Raw genomic sequence first — 25,781 nt, forward strand, 5'->3', positions numbered from 1 at the left:
ATGTAGATATAAAGTGATTATTATCTTGTTTTTTATGTTACCATTTTTTCCAGAAAAATCCAAAAGGAAAAGCATAATATGGATAAACGAAATAACATTTTATTAATGATGACAAAATCTAAAACAAAGCCCACATAAATCCACTTTCACCTTGGGCATAGTGAAAGGGTTTTGAAAATAACAAAAACAAACAAATTACTTCGATGAGTGAATAATAGAAGGAACATCAACAACAATCTAGTTTTGGCATATCGATCCACGTGTCACAAAGTTTGACACTCCTTGCTCTTCATCGTCTTCTAAAATTATGGCAGCAGAGTGATCTTTGGAATGATTAAAACCAGAACTATGAAACACTTCTTGGATTCGATTCAAATCTCTTCGAGTTTCACCAGGTGAAAAACCAAAACCAGATATGTTCCTATTCTTGGGAAGCTCAAAAATTTGTCCCCACTTAGTAGATTGATCATTCTTCAACACATGTTGGGCATCCTTCAAGGATGACATGGATTCACCATTCTTCTTATCAATAATATTATCAACAGAAAGAGCTTGAAACAACGTCCCCTCAGCTTCGTCGGCATCAATGTATGAAAATGAAGAGAGATGGCTCACCAACATGGCCTGCTTTCCACCCATATCACTAACTTTCCATTCTTCATAAACTTTAGCTTCTGGTGTAGAGTTAACATAACTTCCCCAACCTCATGAATCCATGGACGTCCTAAGAGACAATTGTAGGCGGGATGAATATCCATCGCTTGAAAAATGATCTGAAATAAGCACGAACCTATCTTTATTGGGAGATCAACCTCCCCAATTACAGTCTTCCTCGAGCCATCGAAGACCTTCACAACAACTCCACTGAATCTCATCGGAGTACCTTGGTAAGTAAGCTTAGGCAACACATTCAGAGAAGAAACAGTATCCACCAACACATTGGACAGGGCATCTTCCTGGAAATTCATAGAGATATGTAGGGCCAAATTGTGGTTCCTCCCCTGTTCAGGAAGTTTTTCATCAATACAGCTTAAATTGTTACATGCGGTAATATTGGCCACAATACCATTAAATTGATCAATCGTCATGTTGTGGTCCATATAAGCCTTCTCTAGGACCTTCTGCAAAGCCTCTCGGTGAGCTTCTGAACTCATCAATAAAGATAGGACGTATATCTTGGACAGATTGTGCAACAACTGGTCCACCGCATTGAAATGACTCTTCTTGATTAATTTCAGCATTTCATCTTGATCAACATTCTGATTCACACTGTTGGACTGACCAAGTTGTATAATAAGAGCTTTCTCTTGGGTTGATTTCTCTATCACAACATCTTCAGTCATCTTAGGAGCTGCAACAACAAATACCTGACCACTTCGGGTCACACCACTTACCTCAAAAATGTTCACAATAGCCGAAAAAGAAGGAATATGCACCTCTTTGTTGTGTTCCACCATAGTAGCATTATACTTGTAAGGTATAACTTTATCAGACTCGTAAGGCGTACGACCCGCCAAACGAATAACCAACAGAGAAACAATATACTTTTTACCATTATACGCAATTACAACTGGTTCTGGGATGTTAAAACGGGGAATAATAACACTCGCCTCATGCTCACCTTCATTTCTATCCCTCGTAACCTGAATAAGGTTCTGGTCCAGCATCTCTGGCAAGTCTCTTTTCACAACAATACATCCTCGGGGATCTCTAGAACAAACATGGCAAGAATCATGGTCATGCTCATAATATCTTAATTCACATAAAGCAGCATGCATTTCAACCAAGGATCTTCTGATTAGATTGACGTCAAAAACATCGTACTTTTCTGGACATCCTTCGACCATATTCACAGTTGTATTGCCATGTTTGGGTAGTGAATTAACTTGTACATTGGGATTGGAGTCTTCAAATGACAAGATGCCACTTTGCATTAACCTCCTTACCTCGGCTTTCAAAGTGAAACAATTTTCATTATCATGGCAAGGTGCTCCTTGGTGGAATGCACAATGTTGATCAGTTTTATACCACCACGGAAGCTCTTTCGCAACAAATGGTGGAGTTCTTGTTTGCACCAAATTCTTATGAATTAAAGCAGGAAATAATTTTGTATAGATAATTGGAATTAGATTAAATTGTGCAGGCCTCTGGGCACGATTCTGTTGATTTTGTTGATTCGTTCGTTGTTGAAAACACGGTTGATAACTTCGTGCTGCTTGAATGACCAGAGTAGAATTAATAACTGGAGTTACAAACGCCATATGTTGATGACGTTGATTTTCCCCGGAAGCCTCCTATGTTTCTCTTGCGAGATTGCGTTAGAATCATGCTCCTTCTTCTTGGGTAAACTATTCCCATACTTTCTGGAACCATCTGATAAACTACCTTCTTTCAACTGTCCTTCACGGACACCTTCTTCTAATCTCAAACCCATATTCACCATTTCAGTAAAGTCACTAAGCGCACTTGCTACCATCCTGTCATAATAGAATGAACTCAACACCTTCAAAAACAACTTTGTAATTTCCTTTTCTTCCAACGGAGGACTAACTTGTGCAGCGCTCCCGCGCCATCTTTGCGCATATTAATTGAACGTTTCTTTATCTTTTTGGGACATAGCACATAGTTGATCCCTTTCCAGTGCCATGTCGGCATTATATTTGTACTAACGAACGAACTCCTTATTGGTTCTAAGTGTTGGTAGCAATTTTGGTAAAACAAAGAGTGTTCACAAGATGTTGCATGTGATGTCTTAACTTAAGATATTTATGTACCTGCTGGAGTTTTAAAACATAATTATGCAGGATTGTTTCAGGATGTTATACACGATGTCATAACATCTGATACTATGTACCTGCTGGATATTTAAAATGGAATTATGCAGGATTGTTCCAGGATGTCAGACCCAATGTCATGACATCCTGTACACAAAATATTCAGGGTGAATGTTATGTGTTATGGGATTACGCATTTAATGGAAATCTATGTATGATTGAAGATCTGATTTGCAAACGCATTCAATCATTAATTACAACCTGATTTACTTATTTTCCAAAGAGATCTAACCAGCTGTCATAAGAAGATTTAATTGGCAAATAGTTTTAGGGTTTTCAAGATGTCAAAGCCCAACTGAATGCTTCTATAAATAGGACATGGAAAAACCTGATTTGATACACAACCAATACAGAGCGAAATACTGAGAGAGAATAAGGGTTTGTGTCTTATTTGGTTGTGTGACTTGTAAGCCATTCTATTTATCCATAGATGATTGAATTGGTCTGATTTGTGAGTTGTAATTTGTCACTCTAAGCTTCTAAGCATGAGTGTGTGTCTACTTCATTGAAGTTGTTAAGTAAGATCAAGTGTGTGTCTACTTGGTTGAAGATCAAGTGTGTGTCTACTTGGTTGAAGATCAAGTGTATGTCTACTTGATTGAAGATCAAGTGTGTGTCTTTGAAGAGTGTCTTCTTTTCATAAATAATTGTTGTTTAAAATCACAAGTGTGATTGAGGGGGAGTGAGTGGGTTCTCATATCTAAGAGTGCTTAGGTAGAAATCACACGGGTAGAGATTAGGTGAGAAAGACTATAACTTGTTGAAGTGTATTAAGAGTCTTTGAACTGATTCTATTTAGTGGATTTCCTTCCTGGCTTGGTAGCCCCCAGACGTAGGTGAGTTGCACCGAACTGGGTCAACAATTGCTTGTGTCTCTTGCATTACTATTCATTATCTTTATCCTATTTGTATTATTCAGATATTAGTGTCATGACATTACCTTCGACATCTCATATCTGATACCAGAATTTTAATTGGTATCAGAGCAGGCATCCTGCTCTGGTTCTGGGTGACATCTAGGGACAATACTTTCTGGTACTATGGAGAGAGATGGAGGATCTGTTCACATGCCATCAATTTTGGATGGATCTAACTATGACTATTGGAAACCTCGAATGGTAGCTTTCCTAAAATCTCTGGATAGTAAGGCTTGGAAGGCTGTGTTAAGAGGCTGGGTACATCTAGTAATTACTAAGGAAGGAGAAGCCACAATTGACAAGAAGCCTGAAGAACAATGGTCCAAAGAGGAGGATGATCTACCCTTTGGAAATTTTAAAGCATTAAATGCCATATTCAATGGAGTAGACAAGAATATCTTCAGGTTGGTAAACAACTGTGAGGTGGCTAAAGATGCCTGGGACATTCTCAAAACCACTCATGAAGGCACCTCTAGAGTTAAAATGTCTAGACTGCAACTGCTCACCTCCAAGTTTGAAAATTTAAGGATGAAAGAAGATGAAAATATTCATGAATTTCATATGAGTATCCTTGAAATTGCTAATGCCTTAGGAGCTCTGGGAGAGAAGATGTCAGATGAAAAATTAGTAAGAAAAATACTCAGGTCACTCCCTAAGAGATTTGTTATGAAGGTGACAGCCATAGAAGAGTCTCAAGACATCTCCAACATGAGAGATGATGAGCTAATTGGTTCCCTCAAAACATTTGAGATGGGAATGAATGATGGTTCTGAAAAGAAAACCAAAAGCATAGCCTTCATGTCAAACACAGAGGAGGAAAATAGTCAGGATGTTGATGAAGATCTGGAAAATGATGTAGCAATGCTGGGAAGACAGTTCAACAGACTGTTGAAAAAGATGGATGTTAGATCTAAGGCTAATGTCAAGAACATCTCATCTGACATCGGTAAATCCAAAAATGCTGGAAGAAGAACAAGGTCAGATGACAAGCCCAAAGAAGGAAAAGAAGTACAGTGCTACGAATGTGATGGGTATGGACACATTAGAACTAAATGTGGAACCTACCTCAAGAAACAGAAGATGAGTCTTGCTGCCACTTGGTCTGATGAGAGTGAAATAGAAGAGTCTGCAAATTTGGTGATTGCCTTAACTGGAAGATGGGGTTCTGAGGAAGACTCAAGTGATGATGAAGTAACCTTTGAAGATTTGGCCACTACCTACAGAAAGTTGTGTCACAAAAGTGCAAAGGTGTGTAAACAGGTTGAAATCCAGAAGAAGGTAATAACTCAACTTGAGAATGAGAAGGTAGAACACTTGGAAAGCGTCTCCAATTTAAAAATAGAAGCAGTGGTTCTGAATGCCAAGCTAGATGAAAGTCAACAAGTTGAAAGCCAGAAGAAAGTAATAGTACAGCTGGAGAATGAGAAGGCAGAACATGTGGAAACCATCTCCAAGTTAAAAACTGAAGTTATGTTCTTGAATTCTAAACTAGAAGAGATGACCAAGTTTGTAAGGATGTTAAACAATGGATCTGACTCCTTAGACAAGATTCTCCAAACTGGACAAATAACAGGAGACAAATCTGGCATTGAGTATAATGAATCTAAGCCTGAGTGTAGTTACACTGGTTGCAAACCTAAATCCAAACCTAAGTGCAGCCATATTAAAAGCAAACTTAAGATGTCACATCATATGTCACAACATAAGAAGGGAAGACAACAGAAGGGGAAACACCAAAGATGGCGATGCCACTATTGTGGAAAATATGGCCACCTGAAGCCCTTCTGCTCTATGTTGTATGGTTATCCTAGCCCTGTTCATCATCAGACTCACTATCAACCAAGACCCAAACATCACAGGCTTGTCAACAAGAAGCAATGGGTTCCTAACATTAATGTTACAAGTCTAACAACTCACACTTCCTTCAGAGTTTCAGCCAAAGAAGATTGGTATTTTGACAGTGGTTGCTCCAGACACATGACTGGAAACAAAGACCTGCTAACTGGCCTTCATCCTTATGCCATAAGCTATGTAGCCTTTGGTGATGGAGAAAAGGGTGAAATCAAGGGGATAGGTAAGCCTGATTGCCTTGGAGTTCCTGAACTTGACAAGGTCCTACTTGTTAAGGCCTTGACTTCAAATCTAATAAGCATCAGTCAACTATGTGACCAAGGTCTAAATGTTAACTTCACTAAACTGAATGTCTGATTACTAACAAAGAAAGTGAAGTGATCATGAAAGGAGTCAGGACCAAAGACAATTGTTACATATGGAGCTATCAAATTGGTTATTCCTCAAAGTGTACCTTAGTCAAATAAAAAAGGATGAAGATGATTATATCTGCTAGAGGAACTCCCAAGATTGATGAAAGACAAGTCTGTGGGAAATGTAAGACAAGGATGTCACACCAGAAACTCAGACTTGACATCACTTCCAAAGGAGAAAAGCTCATGGTGGCTCAAATAGATAGGAGGTTGGATCAGATGGTTGAACATGTTGCTAGTCATTTGCAGTCTGAAGTTGGAAAGAACTTTGTTGGACTTGAGCTACAAGTCAAGCAGATAGATGGGTCTATGTGTCTATCTCAAAGAAAATGTGCGAAGAACAATGTGAAGAAGATTGGGATGGAGAGTGAAAGGACACCTGCTCCTTTGAAAGATGAAAATGGTGTTTGTGTTGTATATTAAGATGAATCTATAGCAGCTGGAAGTAGCTGTTCTCAACAGGGTTGGTTGAAACTAATGTTGACTGAGTACAATGTCACACCTGATGTCATGACATTGTACTATGACAACCTGAGTGCTACAACTATGTCCAAAAATCCTATTCAGCACAGTTGTACCAAGCACATTGATTTTTGTCATCCCTTCATTAGAGAAATTGTGGAAGATAAAATCACAGCTCTAAAGCATGAAATGCAATTAGCTGACAAATTTGCAAAGGTTTTGGATGATAATCAGTTTGAATGTTTAAGAGGGAAATTGGGGATTTTGATTCTTGTGAAGTTATAGCAATTAAAGAGGAGTGAAAAAGGTAATAAAAATATTGTCTGCCCACTTAAAAGAAAGAGCCACATTTATGATAAATCATTACCTAGTATTGGAACTAGTATCTATGCCATTTCCAGACGCTACCTCAACACAACCATTTCCATCTTCATCCAACTTCTCAGAAAACCTCTGCTAGGGCAAAAAGTTTTTTTTTCAAAAGTCCAACAAAATATCACAACATCCCTCATCCTCGGGATCAAAACCCACTCATCAAGCAAGGACTCCCTCCATGGAGTTTCTAGATGAAGACGTGTTGGACGTTACTCCTCTTTCTGTAATTCCAGGCGACGCCCCCGGCCCCTCTTCCACGGCTGGAAGTAATCAATCAAGGTAACATTCCTGATAAATCTCCTCATAAGGATGACATGCACTTTACTGATCGTACCATTAGGAACCTAGTAACTAGGATTCTAAACGAAGGGCATGCAGTCAAAGGTGTTTCTACCCCTATGTCTAGAAGGGATCCCTCACCTGAGGTTGAACCCCAAACTGAAAAAGATGATGACTCATCTAGATCAGAGAAAGAAGTGGATGCTGAGGGATTATGCTCTCTAGGTAAAACCTTGCCTAGTAAGAAACCAACAGATGTTTCTCATGAGACTGCTGAGAATGTTATTAATATGGAGGAAGAGAGTTCAGAAGAAGAAGAGGACACCTTGGTTCATCATGTAAAACCAAGTGTTGCTAGGAAATTGAAGACCAGAAAAGGGAAGACTGTGGCTGAGATGTTAACATCCAGAACTAGGAAGAAGACTGCTAGTGTAGGACCCTCCAAATCATGGAATAAAGTTGATGTTAAGAAGAGGAAGGTCAGAGAGAGTTCTAACTCTGAAGAGGATGTCGGAGACGATGTCCCAGACATCTCTCCTGTTAAAAGGCAGGCTGTTAAAAAGTCCCCATCCAAAGTGGCAGTTGTGCACTTAGACAAATCTCTTTCCATCTAGAAGATGATGCTGCCAAGTGGAAGTTTGTCATTCAAAGGAGGGTTGCTGTTGAAAGGGAGCTGGGAAAGGAGGCTGTAGAAGTGAAGGAAGTGATGGAATTGATCATGAATGTTGGTCTGATGAAAACTGTTGTTGCTTTGCCCCAATGTTTTGAAGGGTTAGTGAAAGAGTTTGTTGTGAATATCCCAGATTCTGAAAAGAGTAGCAAGGAATTCTACAAGGTCTTTGTAAGAGGTAGATATGTAAGGTTCTCCCCTACCATAATCAAAAAGTTCCTAGGGAGAGGAACTGAAGGAGGTGTGGATTTAGAGGCTACAGACAATGAAGTCTGTAGGACTATTACTGTTGGCCAAGTTAAGGAGTGACCTAGTAAGAAGCATCTATCAGCTGGTAAGCTAACAGTCAAATATGCCATCTTGCATAAGATTGGTTCATCCAACTGGGTTCCAACTAATCATATCTCAACCATCTCTAATGGTCTTGGAAGAATCATTTATGCTATTGGAACCAGGCTAAACTTTGATTTTGGAAGGTTTATGTTTGATCAAATTGTCAGACATGCCTCCACTAATGCAGTAAAGCTGCCCATTGCCTTTCCATCTATCATCTGTGAAATTATCTTGAGCCAACAACCAAGCATTCTCAACACAAGTGATATTCCCAGTAGGAGAAAGCCTCCACTATCCATTCACTACAAGTTGTTTGAAGGAAGCCATGTCAATGATGTTGTCATGACATCTACAAGGAAGGAGCCTGCCTCTCAAGGTAGCTTGATTGATCAATTGAAGGAAACTTGTAAGGAGCTGGATACTAGTATTAGGGTTGCCAAGGCAAGGAAAGAGGCTTTGAAGGTTTTTATTGGTAGCTTAGAGAAGGAAGAGATGGAGAAGGTTGGTGAGACCAAGGATTCAGATGCCAATACCTCAAGTGAAAGGTCCAATGCTCAATATAGTGACAGTTCTGATTCTGAAGGTGAAAATGATACTTCTTCCTCAGACTGAGTGGTAATGGTTCCCCCTGTTATGAAGACTGTGTGTGCAGTGTGCTGAAGATTGGTCCCCTTGTTCTGAATGCTATTCTGGATGATGTTATGTTTTGGAAGCATGGATGTTTTATTGTTTTTTTGAAATGTGTGTAATTTTGTGGCAATCCTTACTGATACCTTGATGTAATATTTGGGCTCTTAATGAGTTCCATGAATTTCTAATTAGCTCAGCTATTACAGCTGTGTATAATTATGGTTTGTATCTCCTAACATGTATGTTTTAACATTTTATATGTTATAACATCTCTTGTGACATTCTCTGCTAAGCTGATTGACATTTAGTTTGTCTAATTGGTCACCTTTGGTCTATTTTGACTAAAAAGGGGGAGAAGTGATTATGTGGAGCAGTTAAATATGTGGAGCTGTATGGAGATGTATGTGCTGGTGTAGCTGAACAGATGAACAACTATTATTGAAGAAGATGTGAATGATGTTCTGTTTACTGATGTTGAAGGAGATGTCTGATGTTTGAACAGAATAAAGTTTTGTTCTGTTCTGTGATGTTGAAGGAGAACTCAGAAGTAAATTCTGAATGTTAACATGTTGAAGCAAAGTCAGAGGGTAATTCTGATTGGTATAGGTGATGTTATTGTTGAAGGAGATGCTTGTATTGTACAGACTTAGGGGGAGAAGAAGTACCCATGTGTGTTTGTGTGTTTTACTAGTTGCTAATATAGCCAGTAATGTTGTTTGCTTCTGCTGCTGCTTAAACTGTTGTTATGTTGTTTAACTGCTGATGTGTTTTTCAAGTGAACAAAATGGACAGATATATGTTTTAGCCAAAATTTGCCAAAGGGGGAGTTTGTTGGTTCTAAGTGTTGGCAGCAATTTTGGTAAAACAAAGAGTGTTCACAAGATGTTGCATGTGATGTCTTAACTTAAGATATCTATGTACATGCTAGAGTTTAAAAACATAATTATGTAGGATTGTTTCAGGATGTTATACACGATGTCATAACATCTGATATTATGTACCTGCTGGATATTTAAAATGGAATTATGCAGGATTGTTCCAGGATGTCAAACCCGATGTCATGACATCCTGTACACAGAACATTCAGGGTGAATGTTATGTGTTATGTGATTGCGCATTTAATGGCAATCTATGTATGATTGAAGATCTAATTTGCAAACACATTCAATCATTAATTATAACCTGATTTACTTATTTTCCAAAGAGATCTAACCAGCTGTCATGAGAAGATTTAATTGGAAAATAGTTTTAGGGTTTTCAAGATGTCCAAGCCCAGTTGAATGCTTCTATAAATAGGACATGGAAAAATCTGATTTGATACACAACCAATACAAAGCAAAATACTGAGAGAGAATAAGGGTTTGTGTCTTGTTTGGTCGTGTGACTTGCAAGCCATTCAATTCATCCATAGATGATTGAATTGGTCTGATTTGTGAGTTGTAATTTGTCACTCTAAGCTTTTAAGCATGAGTGTGTGTCTACTTGATTGAATCTGTTAAGTAAGATCAAGTGTGTGTCTATTTGGTTGAAGATCAAGTGTGTATCTACTTGGTTGAAGATCAAGTGTGTGTCTACTTGATTGAAGATCAAGTGTGTGTCTTTGAAGAGTGTCTTCTTTTCATAAGTAATTGTTGTTTAAAATCACAGATGTGATTGAGGGGGAGTGAGTGGGTTCTCATATCTAAGAGTGCTTAGGTAGAAATCACACGGGTAGAGATTAGGTGAGAAAGACTGTAACTTGTTGAAGTGTACTGAGAGTCTTTGAACTGATTCTATTTAGTGGATTTCCTTCCTGGCTTGGTAGCCCCCAGACGTAGGTGAGTTGCACCGAACTGGGTTAACAATTACTTGTGTCTCTTGCATTACTATTCTTTATCTTTATCCTGTTTGTATTATTCAGATATTAGTGTCGTGACATTACCTTCGATATCTCATATCTGTTACCAGAATTTCACTCCTCACCTAGGTGATTGAATGTTCGGATTTGAGTGCAATCGAGTCCTATATACCATTTCAGAGTAACAGTAGTCAAATTGTCTTGAAAGTAGTGGATCATCAATTGATGGTTGTCAGTCTAACTTATGGAGACTTGGTTAAACATTTTTAGGTCCAAAACACATGCTAATTAGGCTTGGAATTGAGATTAGTGATGTTCAAATTTCGGGCAATGGTGATTTCTTCAGTTCCAAGTTATCATGTTCAACCCAATATGGCACCCTACTCACGAGGCTTTTTGATCCCATTCTTTTCGCAAGGTGTTGACATCATAACAAAGATTACAATATGCCAAGAAAGGTTGCATTTGGATGTTTGAACACAAAGTTATGTCATGTTGAAGTTGGCGTGAAAAACTGACCATATAAGTTACAAAAATTCAAGTGTTCCATGAATGAAAATGACCTATAATGTTCCAATAAATTCCATGGCCTTCCAAGTATAATTTGGCCTTGATCGTTGAAACAAACTTGTAGAGGGAATCACAAATGACATTGTGCAAAAATAATCAGCTTCATATGTTAAAAATTGAAGAAGTTATGAATCTTGAAATTTGAGGAAAAGTCATTTGAAAAATAGGTCAAATTTCACTAAGTCCACAAATGACCTATAATGTCTACAAATGTTTGATGATCCTCCAAGCAAAATTGGATCTTGTCATGTAAAGAGAAGTTGTAGAGTATGTTGAGAAGAGTCATATGCAAAAAGAAGAATTAAAAATATTTAGAATTGAAGAAGTTGTGATCCTTGGAACCTTGACTTCAAAATGTGGACTTTTTGGTCAAACCTCTTAGAACAAACCTGGGTACTTGGAATTTCCTTGCATTTAAAAGCACATGTGTGATCTTATGAACTCAAAATAAGGTGTCCTTGATTGTCTCTTTATTTAATTGCTCAAAGCTTGAAGTTGCTTGTTGAAGAATGCATGGAAGTAAACACATAAGCCTTTGACTTTTCTTGGAAAGTAAGCCACAAGATTTTGATGATGCTCTTGATTGAAAAGGCCTACCTTGCACAATAAACTTAAAGAAAATAAAATATAATTTTGCTATTTTGATTGGTGGTTAGATAAGAAATGAACATGTGAACACAAAGGTAAAAGAAACCCATAAAGAGGTGTTTGGTGATCCCTGCAAAAGCAAACCCAAAGATCGATAAGGGGAAGGACCAAATCTGACCTTGTTTTATGTTCAATGATGCAAATGAGATGTGAGATCTTAGGGTTACAAATTAGGGTATGACAGCAAAGAGAATGCATAGACTTTGAAGAGGTATTTGCATAGTGGATATAATTAAAACCATTAGACTAGTTGTTAGTATTGTGAATAACAAAATTGGTCCATCTACCAAATGGATGTCAAATCTGCATTTTCTAATAGACCGTTTGAAGAGGAGGTATATATAAAACAACCTCATGGCGTTGTTATGAAAATAGCAAGAGTCAAAGTTCTACAAGTTGAAGAAAGTGTTGTATGGTTTGAAAAAAGCTCTAAGAGCTTGGAACAAGGGGATAAATGGTTTCTTAAGAGATATTTATTTTAAGAAGTGTGTATCTGAACATGGTGTATATGTGAAGAAGAATACAAATGAAGGGGTGATAATCCTTATTCTATACGTAGACGATTTTTTTATTACGGGCATCGATGAATAGTTCATTTCTAAGTTCAAGAATGAACTTATGAAGGAGTTTGAGATGCCGACCTTGGCCTCATGTCATACTTCTTTGGCATATAATTTTACAAGTCCAAGAGGGGACTACTCATGCACCAAAGAAGGTATGCGCTTGAGATTTTAAAGAGGATTGAAATGGAACATGGCAATGCTTCCATTATTCCAACTAAACTGATGCTACAGTTGTCAAAGAATGATGATGAGAAAGAGGCCAGTTTAACTTAGTGTAAGAGGTTGATTGGATCTTTGCGTTATTTGTGCAATACGCGGCCAAATTTAGAATTTAGTGCCGTATTATGAGTAAATTCATGGAGAGACTGAAGGTGTCTCACTTGACAGCAGTCAAGAGGATTCTAAGATACGTCAAATGATCTATTGGCTGTAGAATTCTCTTTCCCGCATTAGACAAGACCAGAAAATATAATTTTCTCAATGTTAATGAATTTGTTGAATGAGCTAGGCAATGAAGAGGCTGACACTGTAACGCTCATGGTCGATAACGTTTCTGCTATAAACTTTTCAAAGAATCCAATCGCACATGGGAGGGGAAAACATATTGAGATGAGATTTCAATACTTGAGTGAACTTGTTAGTGAATGAAGGTTAAGATTAGAGTATTGTAGTAGTGAAGCACATGTGGTCGATTTGTTGACCAAGGGAATCACGATTGAAGTGTTCAAGAGAATGAAGAAGTTAATGGGATTGGAAGACTTGGAGGACTTGAATTAAGGTGGTGTATTGATAATAGAAGATAATTCAAGTCGGTACAACAGGTTGCAATTTTATATCAACGGGTTGGACCCCTTTGTAAAATGTCACCATAAGCAAAGTGCAACCGGTTGCACTAATATTGCAACGGTTACACCAGAGAGTTTTAATTTTATTATTAATTAATTTTATCTCATCTCGTATATTCTTGTATAAATACCATTGGAATATCTAATGAGAAATTAATAAAAAAATTACTATATTTTTCACCCTCGATATCTCTCTATTCTCTCTCCCTCTCTTTCCCTTTTTATAGTCAATTATTCAATTATTTTTCATCCGTTAATTAATAAAAAAATTACTATATTTTTCACCCTCGATATCTCTCTATTCTCTCTCCCTCTCTTTCCCTTTTTATAGTCAATTATTCAATTATTTTTCATCAGTTATATTTGTACCCTCTCTTTCCCTCTTTATAGTCAATTATTCAATTATTTTTCATCAGTTATATTTTTACTAGTTTTAACAAATGACTATCTATATAGGTGTTCCGGTGTCTCGAAGATTAAATCTAAAGTAAATATTTAGAGTCCTCTTTAACCTCCAGATAATGAATAGCATAGCCCCCCTTTCACTTTGTACTCAATTCTACAACTTTCTAGCTATTTTATTCTTTCCTCACTTAGAATCAATCAATACATTTGGCATCAGTATTTTGGACCACTGCACCTTGTTTGTTAACCTATCCGAGCTTTCGTGGTATGATCAATTTTTTATTTAAACACTTTCGGACTCCTTTAGATAGGTGGGTTGAATAAAACAAATCATGTTTTTGGCACAATCGAAACAATATCTCATCTCAAGATAAGCACGTTTGTTTGAAAATAAATATTTCTTCCAATTTAACCGTCATTTGAAACTCTCAACTAAGTATTAGAGTCACTCAGAATTTTGAAGTACTATTAAATACGAACCATATCCCTTGTATATTTAACTTTAATTTTAATTTATTTATAATTGATGTGAGATTAATTAATTACACTTAAAACTAACAAATATCCGCAACATTAAATTCCAATTATTAATATAATTAATAGTCACTGAGACAAATTTGTTTTTAAAATAATACTTTTTCAAGTTAATTTTCAAAATAATCATTTTTACAACTATATATCAAATCAACCATATTTCAAACAAAAAAAGTCACAGCAAAGAATATGCGCGAGATTAATTGGCGCTTATGTTATGACTTTCTAAAGGGGAACGAGACCAATTGGCGTCTATGTATGGGTGTTACATGCATGCATCGGTTTCATTGAAGCCTATATGCATTTATTATATGCATGCGCTAATTGGTCTGACGCCAATGTATATGCAGTTTTCTTTTATTTTTTAAACTAACTTTATAATTAAATAAAAAAAAATGGGGCATAAAAATATTAAATATTAATATTATTTAATTTAAATAGAAATATTTGAGGAAAAATTTGTACACATATTTTGTCGTGGTGTTTGGTAGGCATATGTTGGTTAAGTGTTTTGGTTGTGTGATGTTTGGGTGCTTTAGTGGTGTGATGTTTGGGTGTATGTTGATTGGGTGCTATGGTAGGAAGTGGTGGTATGATATACCTCATCGTTGTTATGGTAAGATGTGGTGGCGACATATGTTTGTTGGTGGTATGGGTCATGTTCATGATTTTGTGTTTGGGTGTGTGATATGTATTGGTCGCGGGCTTGGGTGTATGTGGTTTGGTAATGTTGTTGGGTGTATGTGATTTGGTAATGTTGATGGGTTGGTTTTTGGGTGTAGGTGGGTTGGTAATAATGTTGGATTGGTTATTGGGTGTATGTGGGTTGGTAGTTTTTTTGGGTTGGTTGTTGGATGTAAGTGTGTTGGTAATCATGTTGGGCGTTTGATGACGAAACTCGTTGGCGTAAGTCGATCAAATACCTCGGTTCAGACAAAAAGTAAGTTGTTATAACCGAGTTATAGTAACTCAAATAATTATGAGTTGGTTTAGATTCGGATGGCATGATAGCTTCGTTTATGACTCGTTGATGACGACACTTCCACTCTGTCATACCCCAATTTTTACCCCTAAGCTTCATAGCATCTTAATCAAGCATTGCATTCATACTTTTAATTCATCAATACCCTAATGTGATCACAAGCCTGGATCTAAGTGATTTTAGTCTTGATAACCTCTCCTTGATTGTTTGCTCAAGCTAGGGTTTGGTATCTCACTCATTGTATCACCCATTGCTTTGCTTTGTACTATTACTTGTGTTATCTTTAACTTGCTTGGTCTCTTATCACTATGTACTCGGCTCAAAGGTATATACATTGCATTTGCATCATTCATCACTAACTTCATGCGTTTAGATAAATTTTTTCTCTTGTGTTGTGCTTGTATCTTTTGTAGTTAGATGGTGCAAGGTTTGAGAAATTTAAAGAACAAAAGAAAGGGCATTATGGCCTTAATCATTCAAGGTTTAACATTTGGAATTGAATATCATGATGTGCATGGATCTCAACATCATTTGGTCATTATTTGTGCAAGTCATCACAAGGAATTGCTTCATTGGCTCTAGGATTGGATATGTTGACTTTCAAAGGTCATAACTTTTTAATCAAGCAAGATATGAATGTGTTTCTTTTTGAATTGGAATTTAATCTTCACCATCTACAACTCCTCTTCACGTGTCAAGATCCAATTCTGCATGGGAAACCATTTTGGAAAGCAAAACATCTGAAGTTGTCTAGGGTTTTGACCTAATTTTCAAGTTGAAATTCCCAAGGACATAACTTGGGAAATACTTATCATATGGAGCCCATTATTTTTCTCATATCCTACAATTGAGACCCTCTACAAGTTTGATTCATTATTCAAGAATAGATTTTTTTTTGGTTTAACATTTGATTTTGAAGGTCTCCCTATTCAGTGCCCTGATTTTTGGCCAACTTCAATTAACCATAACTTGGTCAATTTTCATCCAAATTGGGTGGTTCTTTTCACCATATAAATCTTGAGGACATGCCTAAATTTTTTTTAGTTTGATCACAAAGTCCATTTTGATTATAAGCCCATTTATTTTGGGAAAACATTACAGGTCATCCATGGTTCCTTGTGATTTTGAGCCAAAACTTCAAAAAATTATAACTCCTTCGATCTTCATCCAAATTGGGTGGTTATTTTCACCATACCAATCATGAGGACATCCCTAACATGTTTTCTTTTGAACACAAAGTCCATATTTTAGTGGAAGACCATTTATTTTGGGAAAACATTACAGGTCATCCACGGTTCCTAGTGATTTTGAGCTATAACTTCAAAACACCATAACTCCTTCAATTTTTGCCCAAATAAGGTGGTTCTTTTTTGAAAACCAATCTTAAAACCATCTTGAACATTTTATATTCACGCATCAAAGGCGAATTTTGAGTATAAAAGGGTGAATGAGGTCCATACTTTATAGGTAATTTCCTTAAATTATGCTAACTTGACTATCCCATAACTTTCTCAATTTTGACCTAAATGAGGTGGTTCTTTTTGCTATGATCTTGTTGTTCCATTATCTACAACTTTCTTTAATTTTCCAAAAGCTAAAAATGCATAGATCAAGGACTTGTAGTGCAAACCTCAAAGTTGCTTGAAAAAAATGAGGTTTTTATCTAAAGGCTTTTTGGGTGTTTTTCCAAGTCAAACACCTCATAAATAGTTCATATGACTTGTGTGCATCATTTTTTGAGGTTACTTCAGCCAAAACTCAAATTGACCATTTTGTATCTTGCATTTCAAGTTATTCATTCATGTCACATAGCAAATTTCCAAATTACACATCTTTGAGCTCTATTTTTTGTGTCATTCAATTACATACCAATTATGTGGTGTGTGTGCATCAACGTATGCCATAATTTAGGGCTCAAACCATGACATTTCTCCCAACCCGAGCCATAATGTGATTTTTCGCCAAAACTCTTTTTTTCTCAAACCAATCAACATTGCTACAATTGGACCTCAAACAGATCATGAGAAGCCCAATTACACTTATTGTTTACATTCATCCATGAGTTGCACCATGTGTATGTCCCACATTTCTCAATTTTTGAAATTTTTACCTTTTTGAAGCAAATCACAAAATGGGCAAGGATAAGGACAGTTGGCCACGATTTTTGATTCAAAATAAATTAGTGTTGAGTGTATTGGGTCTGCACATGCCATTAGCAAAGGTACAAGAGCCACATCACCAAAAACTTGATTTCCAAGTTTGTGAAAAATTAAATTCTACCATTTAACCTAATTGAGGGTGTTCAGCAAGCTACCAACACACTTCCCCCTCTGTAAGTAGAGGCTCTCACACAGCCATTCTCGAGCTTGAAGAGCCATAGAATCTCTGTAAAATTTATTGTTGAACGTCTAAACTTTGGATCGAATTTCAAATCACAAGCATCTTCAAGTTATTCCTTTGGCTCAGTAAGATTCTTTGAAGTGTGGTAGATGTGTGACAACTTGAAGCAAGCAAAATAGTGGTCTGTGGAGGAAGAACGAGTTCTCTGAAATTAGCAACTCAAGTGATCTTCAAGAGGTATAAAATCTGAACCAAATATTAAATCTTTTGATGCCATGTAGTTGAGAATTTGTTTCTGGTTATCAACATAGCTTTTAATTTCATTTTTATGAACTGAGTAGTATTTTATCTTGTGTTTTAGTTTAGGGTTCATTTTGTTCCTACCTTTGATTGGCACTACTGAGTACTCATAAATGATTTTTTATTCCATAATCTTACCCGCCTTGAAATTCTGAGCAACTTTGTTTCTTTGAGTTTTACGTTTTAAGTTATTTTTACTTTTTTCCCGAAACCCGCCATCGTCCAGGGTGGTCCGGTTGCCTTCTCAGGTGACCACATGTTCCTCCCTCCAAAACTCAAAAATTGGACCAATGGGAATGTAACATGTGGTCCCTCAAAATGTTAACATTTATTTTGTTCCCATGCGCTAAGAAACACGTCTTGTGGTGGGCTTGCATTAGATCTAAGGGCTCATACTGAGCCACCTCATCAATGAGGAAAAGGGAACAAATTTGTGCGCGTCCTTACTATAGACCTTTCTCCCTTATTCTCCACTGGATTTCATTTTAATCATTTTTTGTTACCTTTTCTATTTATTTTAATTATTTTGTTTATTTCATATCTCTCAAACTATTTGGAATTTTTGGAAAAATGTCCAACATGAAAGTTGTTTGGAATAATTTTCTATTCCATAATATAATTTTATTTTTATTTTTCTAACCAAAAGAAAATTAAAAATCATTTTTCTCTTCTTATGTGTTATTTTTAATGTATTTAAATCATAGTAATTTCATATTACATGATAAAAATCCCAAAATTTTTGTGTATGATCCTTATACAATAGGTAACACTTTTACTTCTTTTAGCTTTTTGTTTTGAAGCATTTTTCATCTAGTTTCATATTTAGGGTTTATTACCCATTTATTTCCAAAGTTTGAAAACCCTGAGTGTTTCAGATTGGTTCATAAGTGGTATATAGTTACATTTTTGGTTTTCATAGGTGATTGGTGACATCTTTTGTGTTGAACACTTTTTTATTTGAAGCTTACTTCTTAAAGTTCAAAATTAGGTTTTCCTCTTGCCCCTTTTACTTGATTCAAGTTGTAACTTGTTCTTGATGCATGCCCAATGTGAAATGATTGCATCCCTAGTTTTAATATGATATTTGGAGACTTTCTTATGTTGAAAGTTTTTTTTTCATTTGAACCCTTTCTCATTTAGTTCTCATTTAGGTGTTTATTTTTATGTTTATGCTAGTTTTTGACTTAAGAATGGACCTCAAATATTGATGCTTTCTTTATGATTCCATTTTGATGTTTGTATGACATTTTGGAACATGTTTGCTTTTGTCCGCTTTTCATTTTTAGGTCCTTTTCATTTTCATTTAATTTTATGTTTGATTTGACCTAGTTTTGACATGTTTAAGTGGTACATTGTATGATTAGAACCATAACTTGTTTGAAACTCATTATGAATGAAATCCATGAATGTTATTGGTTTTCTATATCATTATGCTTCATTTCATCTTCCAAAATGTTTTTCATATCCTGTTTATATCTTGCACCTTTGATTCAATTTTCAAGCATGTTGTAGATTAGGGTTTATACCTTGCTAGCATGCCTTGTTTTGATTCCCATTTTGTCAACTTGCATGATTAATGACATGTTTCAATTGTATTTGATTCTGACCTTACTATGTGTCACTTCATATGTTAAGTGTTCTTGCATTTGAAGTCTTTTCCATTTCCATTTCATTTTGTTTAGAAAGCATGTTTATTTTGCATTCCATTTGTGACTTGTTTTGATAATCATGTTCAAATGTGCCTTTCCTTGCATGAAAAAAATACCAAAACAATATATGTCATTATGGACTCATACTTCTCCATTTCATATTTTTAATTTTATTAACAATTTTGATTCTATGTTATATTTTAAAATTTGTTAAGTCATTGCATTAACATTGTTTCTCTTCTTGTTACATTCAAGCATTTCATTCAAACATGGTGAAAAAGAAAATTACAAATAGGAAGATCCAATCCAAATCAAGTGAGACAAGCAAGAGGCCGAAAGATACCTTATCTATTCATTTGTTTATTTGCTTTCATTTTTCTTTTTATTTGTCTTTGAGATTCCATGTGAGGAAGAGAAATATCACCTTAGGACTAGTTTATCTTTCTTGCTTTTCAAAGTGATGTAATAAGGACACTATGGACACTATATTTAGATAGGAGTATGTGAATTTACATGAGGGTTAGGTTAGAGGTTGTATTCTTTAATACCTTAAACTAAAACCAACCTAAAATCAACCATTCAAAACTAAAGTTACTTTCTTGCATGAAAAAACTTTTCACCTCCCTTGCCCATAACTTAGTAAGCCACCTTTTTTGCATGTCAAAACACTTTATAAAACACATGTTAAAGGCTTTAACCTAATCAAAGATTAAAAAACACAAAACTCACTTTATTTTAAACCCCCGCATTTACGTGGTTCATATACCAAGCACCCAACCAATATTGTAAGTCGAGTGTCTTTTTAGCCTCGCAGTCGACTGGCCAGAAGGGTGGACCACAAAAGAACAAGCAAGAACAAAATGATGTATAATGGATATTCTCTTAATTGAGAAGGCCAATCATCACTTGCTCTAATTAAATCCACCAATAACAAACAAAAACAACCTCTTAGGTGAACTACGAAGCTTTGGTCCCTCATTGCACTTGGGGGTACATAGGCTTGAGATGTTCACATAAATCTTTCCAAGCATAATAAAAACTGCAACCTCACCCCTTTCTTTTTCTTGTTTTAAACCCACTCACCTTTTAATACCCATAATAAGGAAAACAATATATGATCAATGGTTCCCTTGGAGTACCAAGGATGTGAAGGGTGCCTAACACCTTCCCTTTGCATAAATGACTTGCTTACCTAGATCTCTTTCTTAGGGGTTTATCAATATTTTCCCTTTCCATGTTTTTTGGATACAATAAAGTCCGGTGGCGACTCATGCTTAGTGATTCAATTGAGTTAAGATAATCCAATATCTTATATTCAAAAATTCCGTCACGATAGGTGGCGACTCTGCTGGGGATTCCTATTTGCACCCCCAATGGCAAAGTCAAGCCAAATTTCTTATATATTGTTGTTTGTTTTATGGGTGATACATGTGTGGTGAGATAAGCTTTGACTCGAGCTTGAGCAAAAACATAATAATAGAATGTGATATAGTCATGAAGACCCCATTGACTTAGGTGATATGGGGTTGACATGAGATTCCCACTTGGTGGAGACTTCCCCCGATTTCTCGAGGCCTTATGATCAAGTCGTAATGGTATTAGAGAAGGAAGGCCCTAGGGTCTGAACACCGAGAACTATAGAACCCAATTAACCCATCTTTGCTTATTTAGGAACGTAGTGTGATAATACCCTTTTGGCCTAGGTCTCGTGGGATTGATACACGATATCGCACTAGAACGAGATTCTCTTTAGGTTATTATTGGCCCTAACATACTTGATAAGTCGGTAATAACTTCGAGATGGATTGTTAACATTCAAGCACCTTTGTAGAACCCGATTAGTTGTTTTATCTCCTAAACTTATAGCACATACCTTGTGGGAGGGGGGTTTGACATTATCCACCTTGGCTTCATGCTTGTGATCCTAAACCAATAACCTTGCATTGTGTGTTCATGAATTCATGCACCATAACATCCTTTATCCACTTTCAAGGAGAAATTACTCGGATTATTGCAAACTTGGACAAAGAAAGTCCCTTGGAATATTATACCAATTTGACCCTTGATGTCCCTTCGATAAAAAATATTGGTATGTCCCTCGATGTCCCTTCGATAAAAAATACCGGTATGTCCCTCGATGAACCTCGATGTCCTTTCCATAAAAAATACCGATATGTCCCTCGGTTGTCCCTCAGATTGATTTTACACCGATTTATCCCTAAAGGTTGCGATGTCCGTATTATTCTCCAAGTTTGCAATAAATCGGGTTGTGATCCTTGAAGATGGATAAAGCATTTGCTTTGAAAAAATTCAAAAAACTTTGGTTATCATTTTAGTTTCAAGGATTCAAAAGTATACTCATTTGTAAACTTCTTTCATTTGTTTAGGATGTCTTCGAACAAAGAAACTAGGAGTCGGTTCCAGTTCAGTTTTCCCAATCCAAAGTTGTCTCTATTACAAGACTTGGCCACTCGTGTGGAAGACCTTGATGGTTTTAGGAAGAGGTATGGCAATCTCTTATCTTTGATGAAAGCGAAAGTGGATAGCATGGCTTTGAGGGTTCTTTCACATTTTTATGACCCAACATATCATTGTTTCATTTTACCCGATTATCAATTGTCCCTGACTCTCGAAGAATTCACTTAATTTATTGGGGAATCTCTACATAATATGGAAGTAGAAAATGGTGTCACCACTAAAGGAGGAATTCTTGGTTTCCCCATCAAGTACTTAGTGGAAAGAGCTCCACAGTATGCCAACATGGGGAGTAATGATGTTTTTGAGGCAATCTTGGTCTTGATGATTTTTGGGATTCTACTCTTTCCAAGCTTCAAAGACTTTGTCGATATGGATGTTATTAGGACGTTCATGACTTATAATTTGGTCCCTACTCTTCTAGGAGATGCCTATTACTCTATCCACTTTAGGACCGAGAAAAAGGATGGATGGGTCCGTTGTTGTGCACCTATACTGTACAAGTGGTTTATTTTGCACTTCCCATAGTCCATTATATACAACAAGGACAATCTAATGTGGTCAAAAATGCTTATGGCTCTTACTAATAGGGACATAGTATGGTACAATGCAACCTATGATATTGGAACGATTGTAGTGAGTAATGGAGAATTCCTCAACGTACCTCTTCAAGAGGACCCCGCTAATTTATATCATGGCCCGCGCATCCACTCAGATGCTGCCGAGGATGCAGGACAAGGTCAAATCTAAGCTCTTCACAAGAAACTGAATACCCTCCAAGGGAAGGCACTCTTTGGCAAGAATGCGGGCGATATGTGCCTAGTTCCAAATGTAAGGGTCCCTGTCAAATTCAAGGTACTAGAAATTGAGAAATATAAGGGCAGTACTTGCCCTCAGACGCACCTAGTCATGTATTGTAGGAAGATAGCCTCCTACACAGATGATGACAAACTCTTGATTCACTACTTTCAAGACACTTTGTCTGATGCTCCGTTAAGGTGGTATATGAGGTTGGAGCGTGCAAGAATTCAAAACTTTCTTGATCTCGGTGAGGCATTTATGCAACACTATAAGTATAATCTAAACATGGCACCAGATCATATTCAATTGGGCAACATGTCCCAAAAAGAGTGCAAATCATTTAACACTACGCCAAATAAGGGAAAAGAGGGCGCTTTTTTTGGCCTATAACAGCGCTTTAAAGCGCCCTCTAATCTGGCGCTGGCATAGGTAAAGACAGCGCTTTTTTTCCTGGTGAAAGCGCTCTCTAAAGTGGCTCTTTAAGCCTTTTAAGGGCCACTTTAGAGGGCGCTTTTTAAAGAAAGCACCCTCTAAAGTGGAAACTTTTAAGGGTTTAGAGGACGCTTTTACTGGAAAGCGCCCTCTAAAGTGGAAACTTTTAGGGGTTTAAAGGGCGCTTTTACTGGAAAGCGCCCTCTAAAGTGGAAATTTAAAGGGTTTAGAGGGCGCTTATTTTGGAAAGCGCCCTCTAAAGTGGGTGGTTATTTAATTTTTTTTTTAAAAAGCGCTATATTTATTTATTTATTTTAGACAACCGGTATATTGAAGCAGTACACCTAAAACTGTATAATTTGAAGCCCTTTTTCACACATTGCATTCAACAAGCCTTATATACAACAATCCATACATATACAACAATCCACTGATATATAATCGTTTAATTTCTAAAGATTCTAAATATACAACCAATTCATAACTTAAAAAGAAATAAAACTAAGTAGCAAAAGCATCTCTGAGATGTATGTTTTTTTTGCTAGCCGCAGTCTTCTTAGCAACAACCTCTTTTTGTTCAATATCAATAGCATGAACCTAAAATATCATAAAATTAGTTAGGTGAAGTATAAGATCAAGAATTAACATTTTCTATGCATAAATATCATATAATTGTGTTTATACCTTTTTTTTTATGCAACTGACTCGATTTGCTGTAATAAAAGCCATTTTACCTGTAATAAAGAAAACAATTAAAATCATTTGACCTGTACCTTTTTCACTAAGTTCTCTTTCTTTTCTTGGTTGGAATATGTTCTACATGTCTCTTAACAACACGGACGGTTGGATTGATCCAAATACCCTCATTATGATCATTTCTAATATATGAATCATTTGATATAATATTCTCATCTTGATCATTTCTGGTAAACGATTCAATCTCAACATCAATATCACCTTGATCTTCAGTGTTTTCATCAATTACTTTGTTGGAAAAAAGAACTATAGACCATTTCATACTTTTCGAATCATTGACATAGAACACTTGTCTAGCTTGAGAGGCTAGAATAAAAGACTCATCTTTGTATCCCACCCTATTAAGATCCACTTGCAAAAATCCTGACTTATCCATTCGAATGCCGTTATTATTTTCAACCCACTTGCAACCAAATATAGGAATCTGAAACTTCTCATAATCAAACACCCAAATGCGCTCGATAACACCAAAATACGACAGATTTGCAAATTTGGGGTTTAAGTCCTTCACACTTGATATGTGCATTGCTTCAGCTACCACGGTGACACCACTATTCTGCATAGTACTTTTATCATCTTGTTCTTTGGTATAAAATGTGTATCCATTAATCGCGTATGCGCTATAAGAAAAAACATGGAAACTTGGACCATATGCTAAGCATCTCAACCTTTCTGTTATTGAAGCGGGATCTGAATAATACTTTGAATAAATATGATCCTTAAACCAAGGTATAAAACATCGATTGTGCTCTCGTACTATCCAATTTTCATTTCTATTGGGATTTAAACCTCGGAGAACATCCTTGTGAATTTCAACATACGGCTCAACCTCATTCTCATTGTGCAGAACATACAAATGCACTTGATCCCGTTCGACCCTTGATACTGCCACGATTTTATTTCCAATTAGATTTTTTCCTTCTTTCTTTTCGACAAGCTGAGACTTGGGGAGTCCGATTGACTGAACATTAGACAAATATTCAGTACAAAACTCAATCGCTTCTTCAACAATGTATCTTTCAACCATACAACCTTCTGGTCGACTTCGGTTCTTCACGTACCCTTTTAATATTTTCATATAACGTTCAACAGGGTACATCCATCTCATATAAGCTGGTCCACACAATTGTGTCTCTTTCACAAGATGAACAACTAGATGTACCATTATGTCAAAAAATGATGGAGGAAAAAACATTTCAAGCTCACACAAAGTAATAACGATTTCTTTTTGCAACATTGGTAAGATCGCAGGATCGGTCACCTTACTGCAAATTGACTTGAAGAAAGAACACAACTTAGTTATAGAGCTTCTTACTTTTTTTGGAAGAATAGAACGTATACCTATTGGGAGAAAATGTTCCATTATAACATGGCAATCATGGGTCTTTAAACTCTTTAACTTGAGGTCTTTCATAGACACAAGTCTTCTAATATCTGAAGAGTACCCTTCTGGAACTTTAACTTCACTTAGAAACTTACACAATGTTTTTTTCTCCTTTCTAGATAGAGTTAGTCTCTGTGCAGGGCATTCATGTCTCCAACAACAACCCAAAACCAAAACAATTTTGGTTTATTGAGTTAGTTTCTCAACATTTTCAGATATCTCTGACTTCAATAGCATGAGAATGTATGAACCATGCATTAAGCATTAGTGGTATGCACTAATTTGTAGCATAGTTATATATCATCATATAGTTTTTACAAAAGATAAACATTGACTAGAAAATATATATGTAGAATTGTATAATGGTCTAACTGAAAGCTAACATAGTCGACTCTAATTTACTCTATCAAATAACATCCATACCTAAACTTCTTAAGTTACTAGCTACGCTATGTATGCTAGAATAAATACACTCATAAGCTGCATAGTGTACCTT

The 25,781-nt window shown here is 36.4% G+C and overlaps 1 protein-coding gene across 1 annotated transcript; it reads right to left on the reverse strand.

The window, feature by feature from the left end:
- Positions 1 to 237: 237 nt before the first annotated feature.
- On the reverse strand, positions 238 to 2,261 carry LOC127123744 (uncharacterized). The gene is made up of 3 exons (XM_051053944.1): positions 1,043 to 2,261; positions 791 to 883; positions 238 to 674 (listed from the first exon to the last, which is right to left on the reverse strand). Exons 1-3 carry the CDS (start codon positions 2,259 to 2,261, stop codon positions 238 to 240), a joined length of 1,749 nt encoding a protein of 582 aa, XP_050909901.1.
- Positions 2,262 to 25,781: the final 23,520 nt, after the last annotated feature.

The sequence above is a fragment of the Lathyrus oleraceus genome, chromosome 2 (genome assembly GCF_024323335.1).
Source record: "Lathyrus oleraceus cultivar Zhongwan6 chromosome 2, CAAS_Psat_ZW6_1.0, whole genome shotgun sequence".
Classification (NCBI taxonomy): domain Eukaryota; kingdom Viridiplantae; phylum Streptophyta; class Magnoliopsida; order Fabales; family Fabaceae; genus Lathyrus; species Lathyrus oleraceus.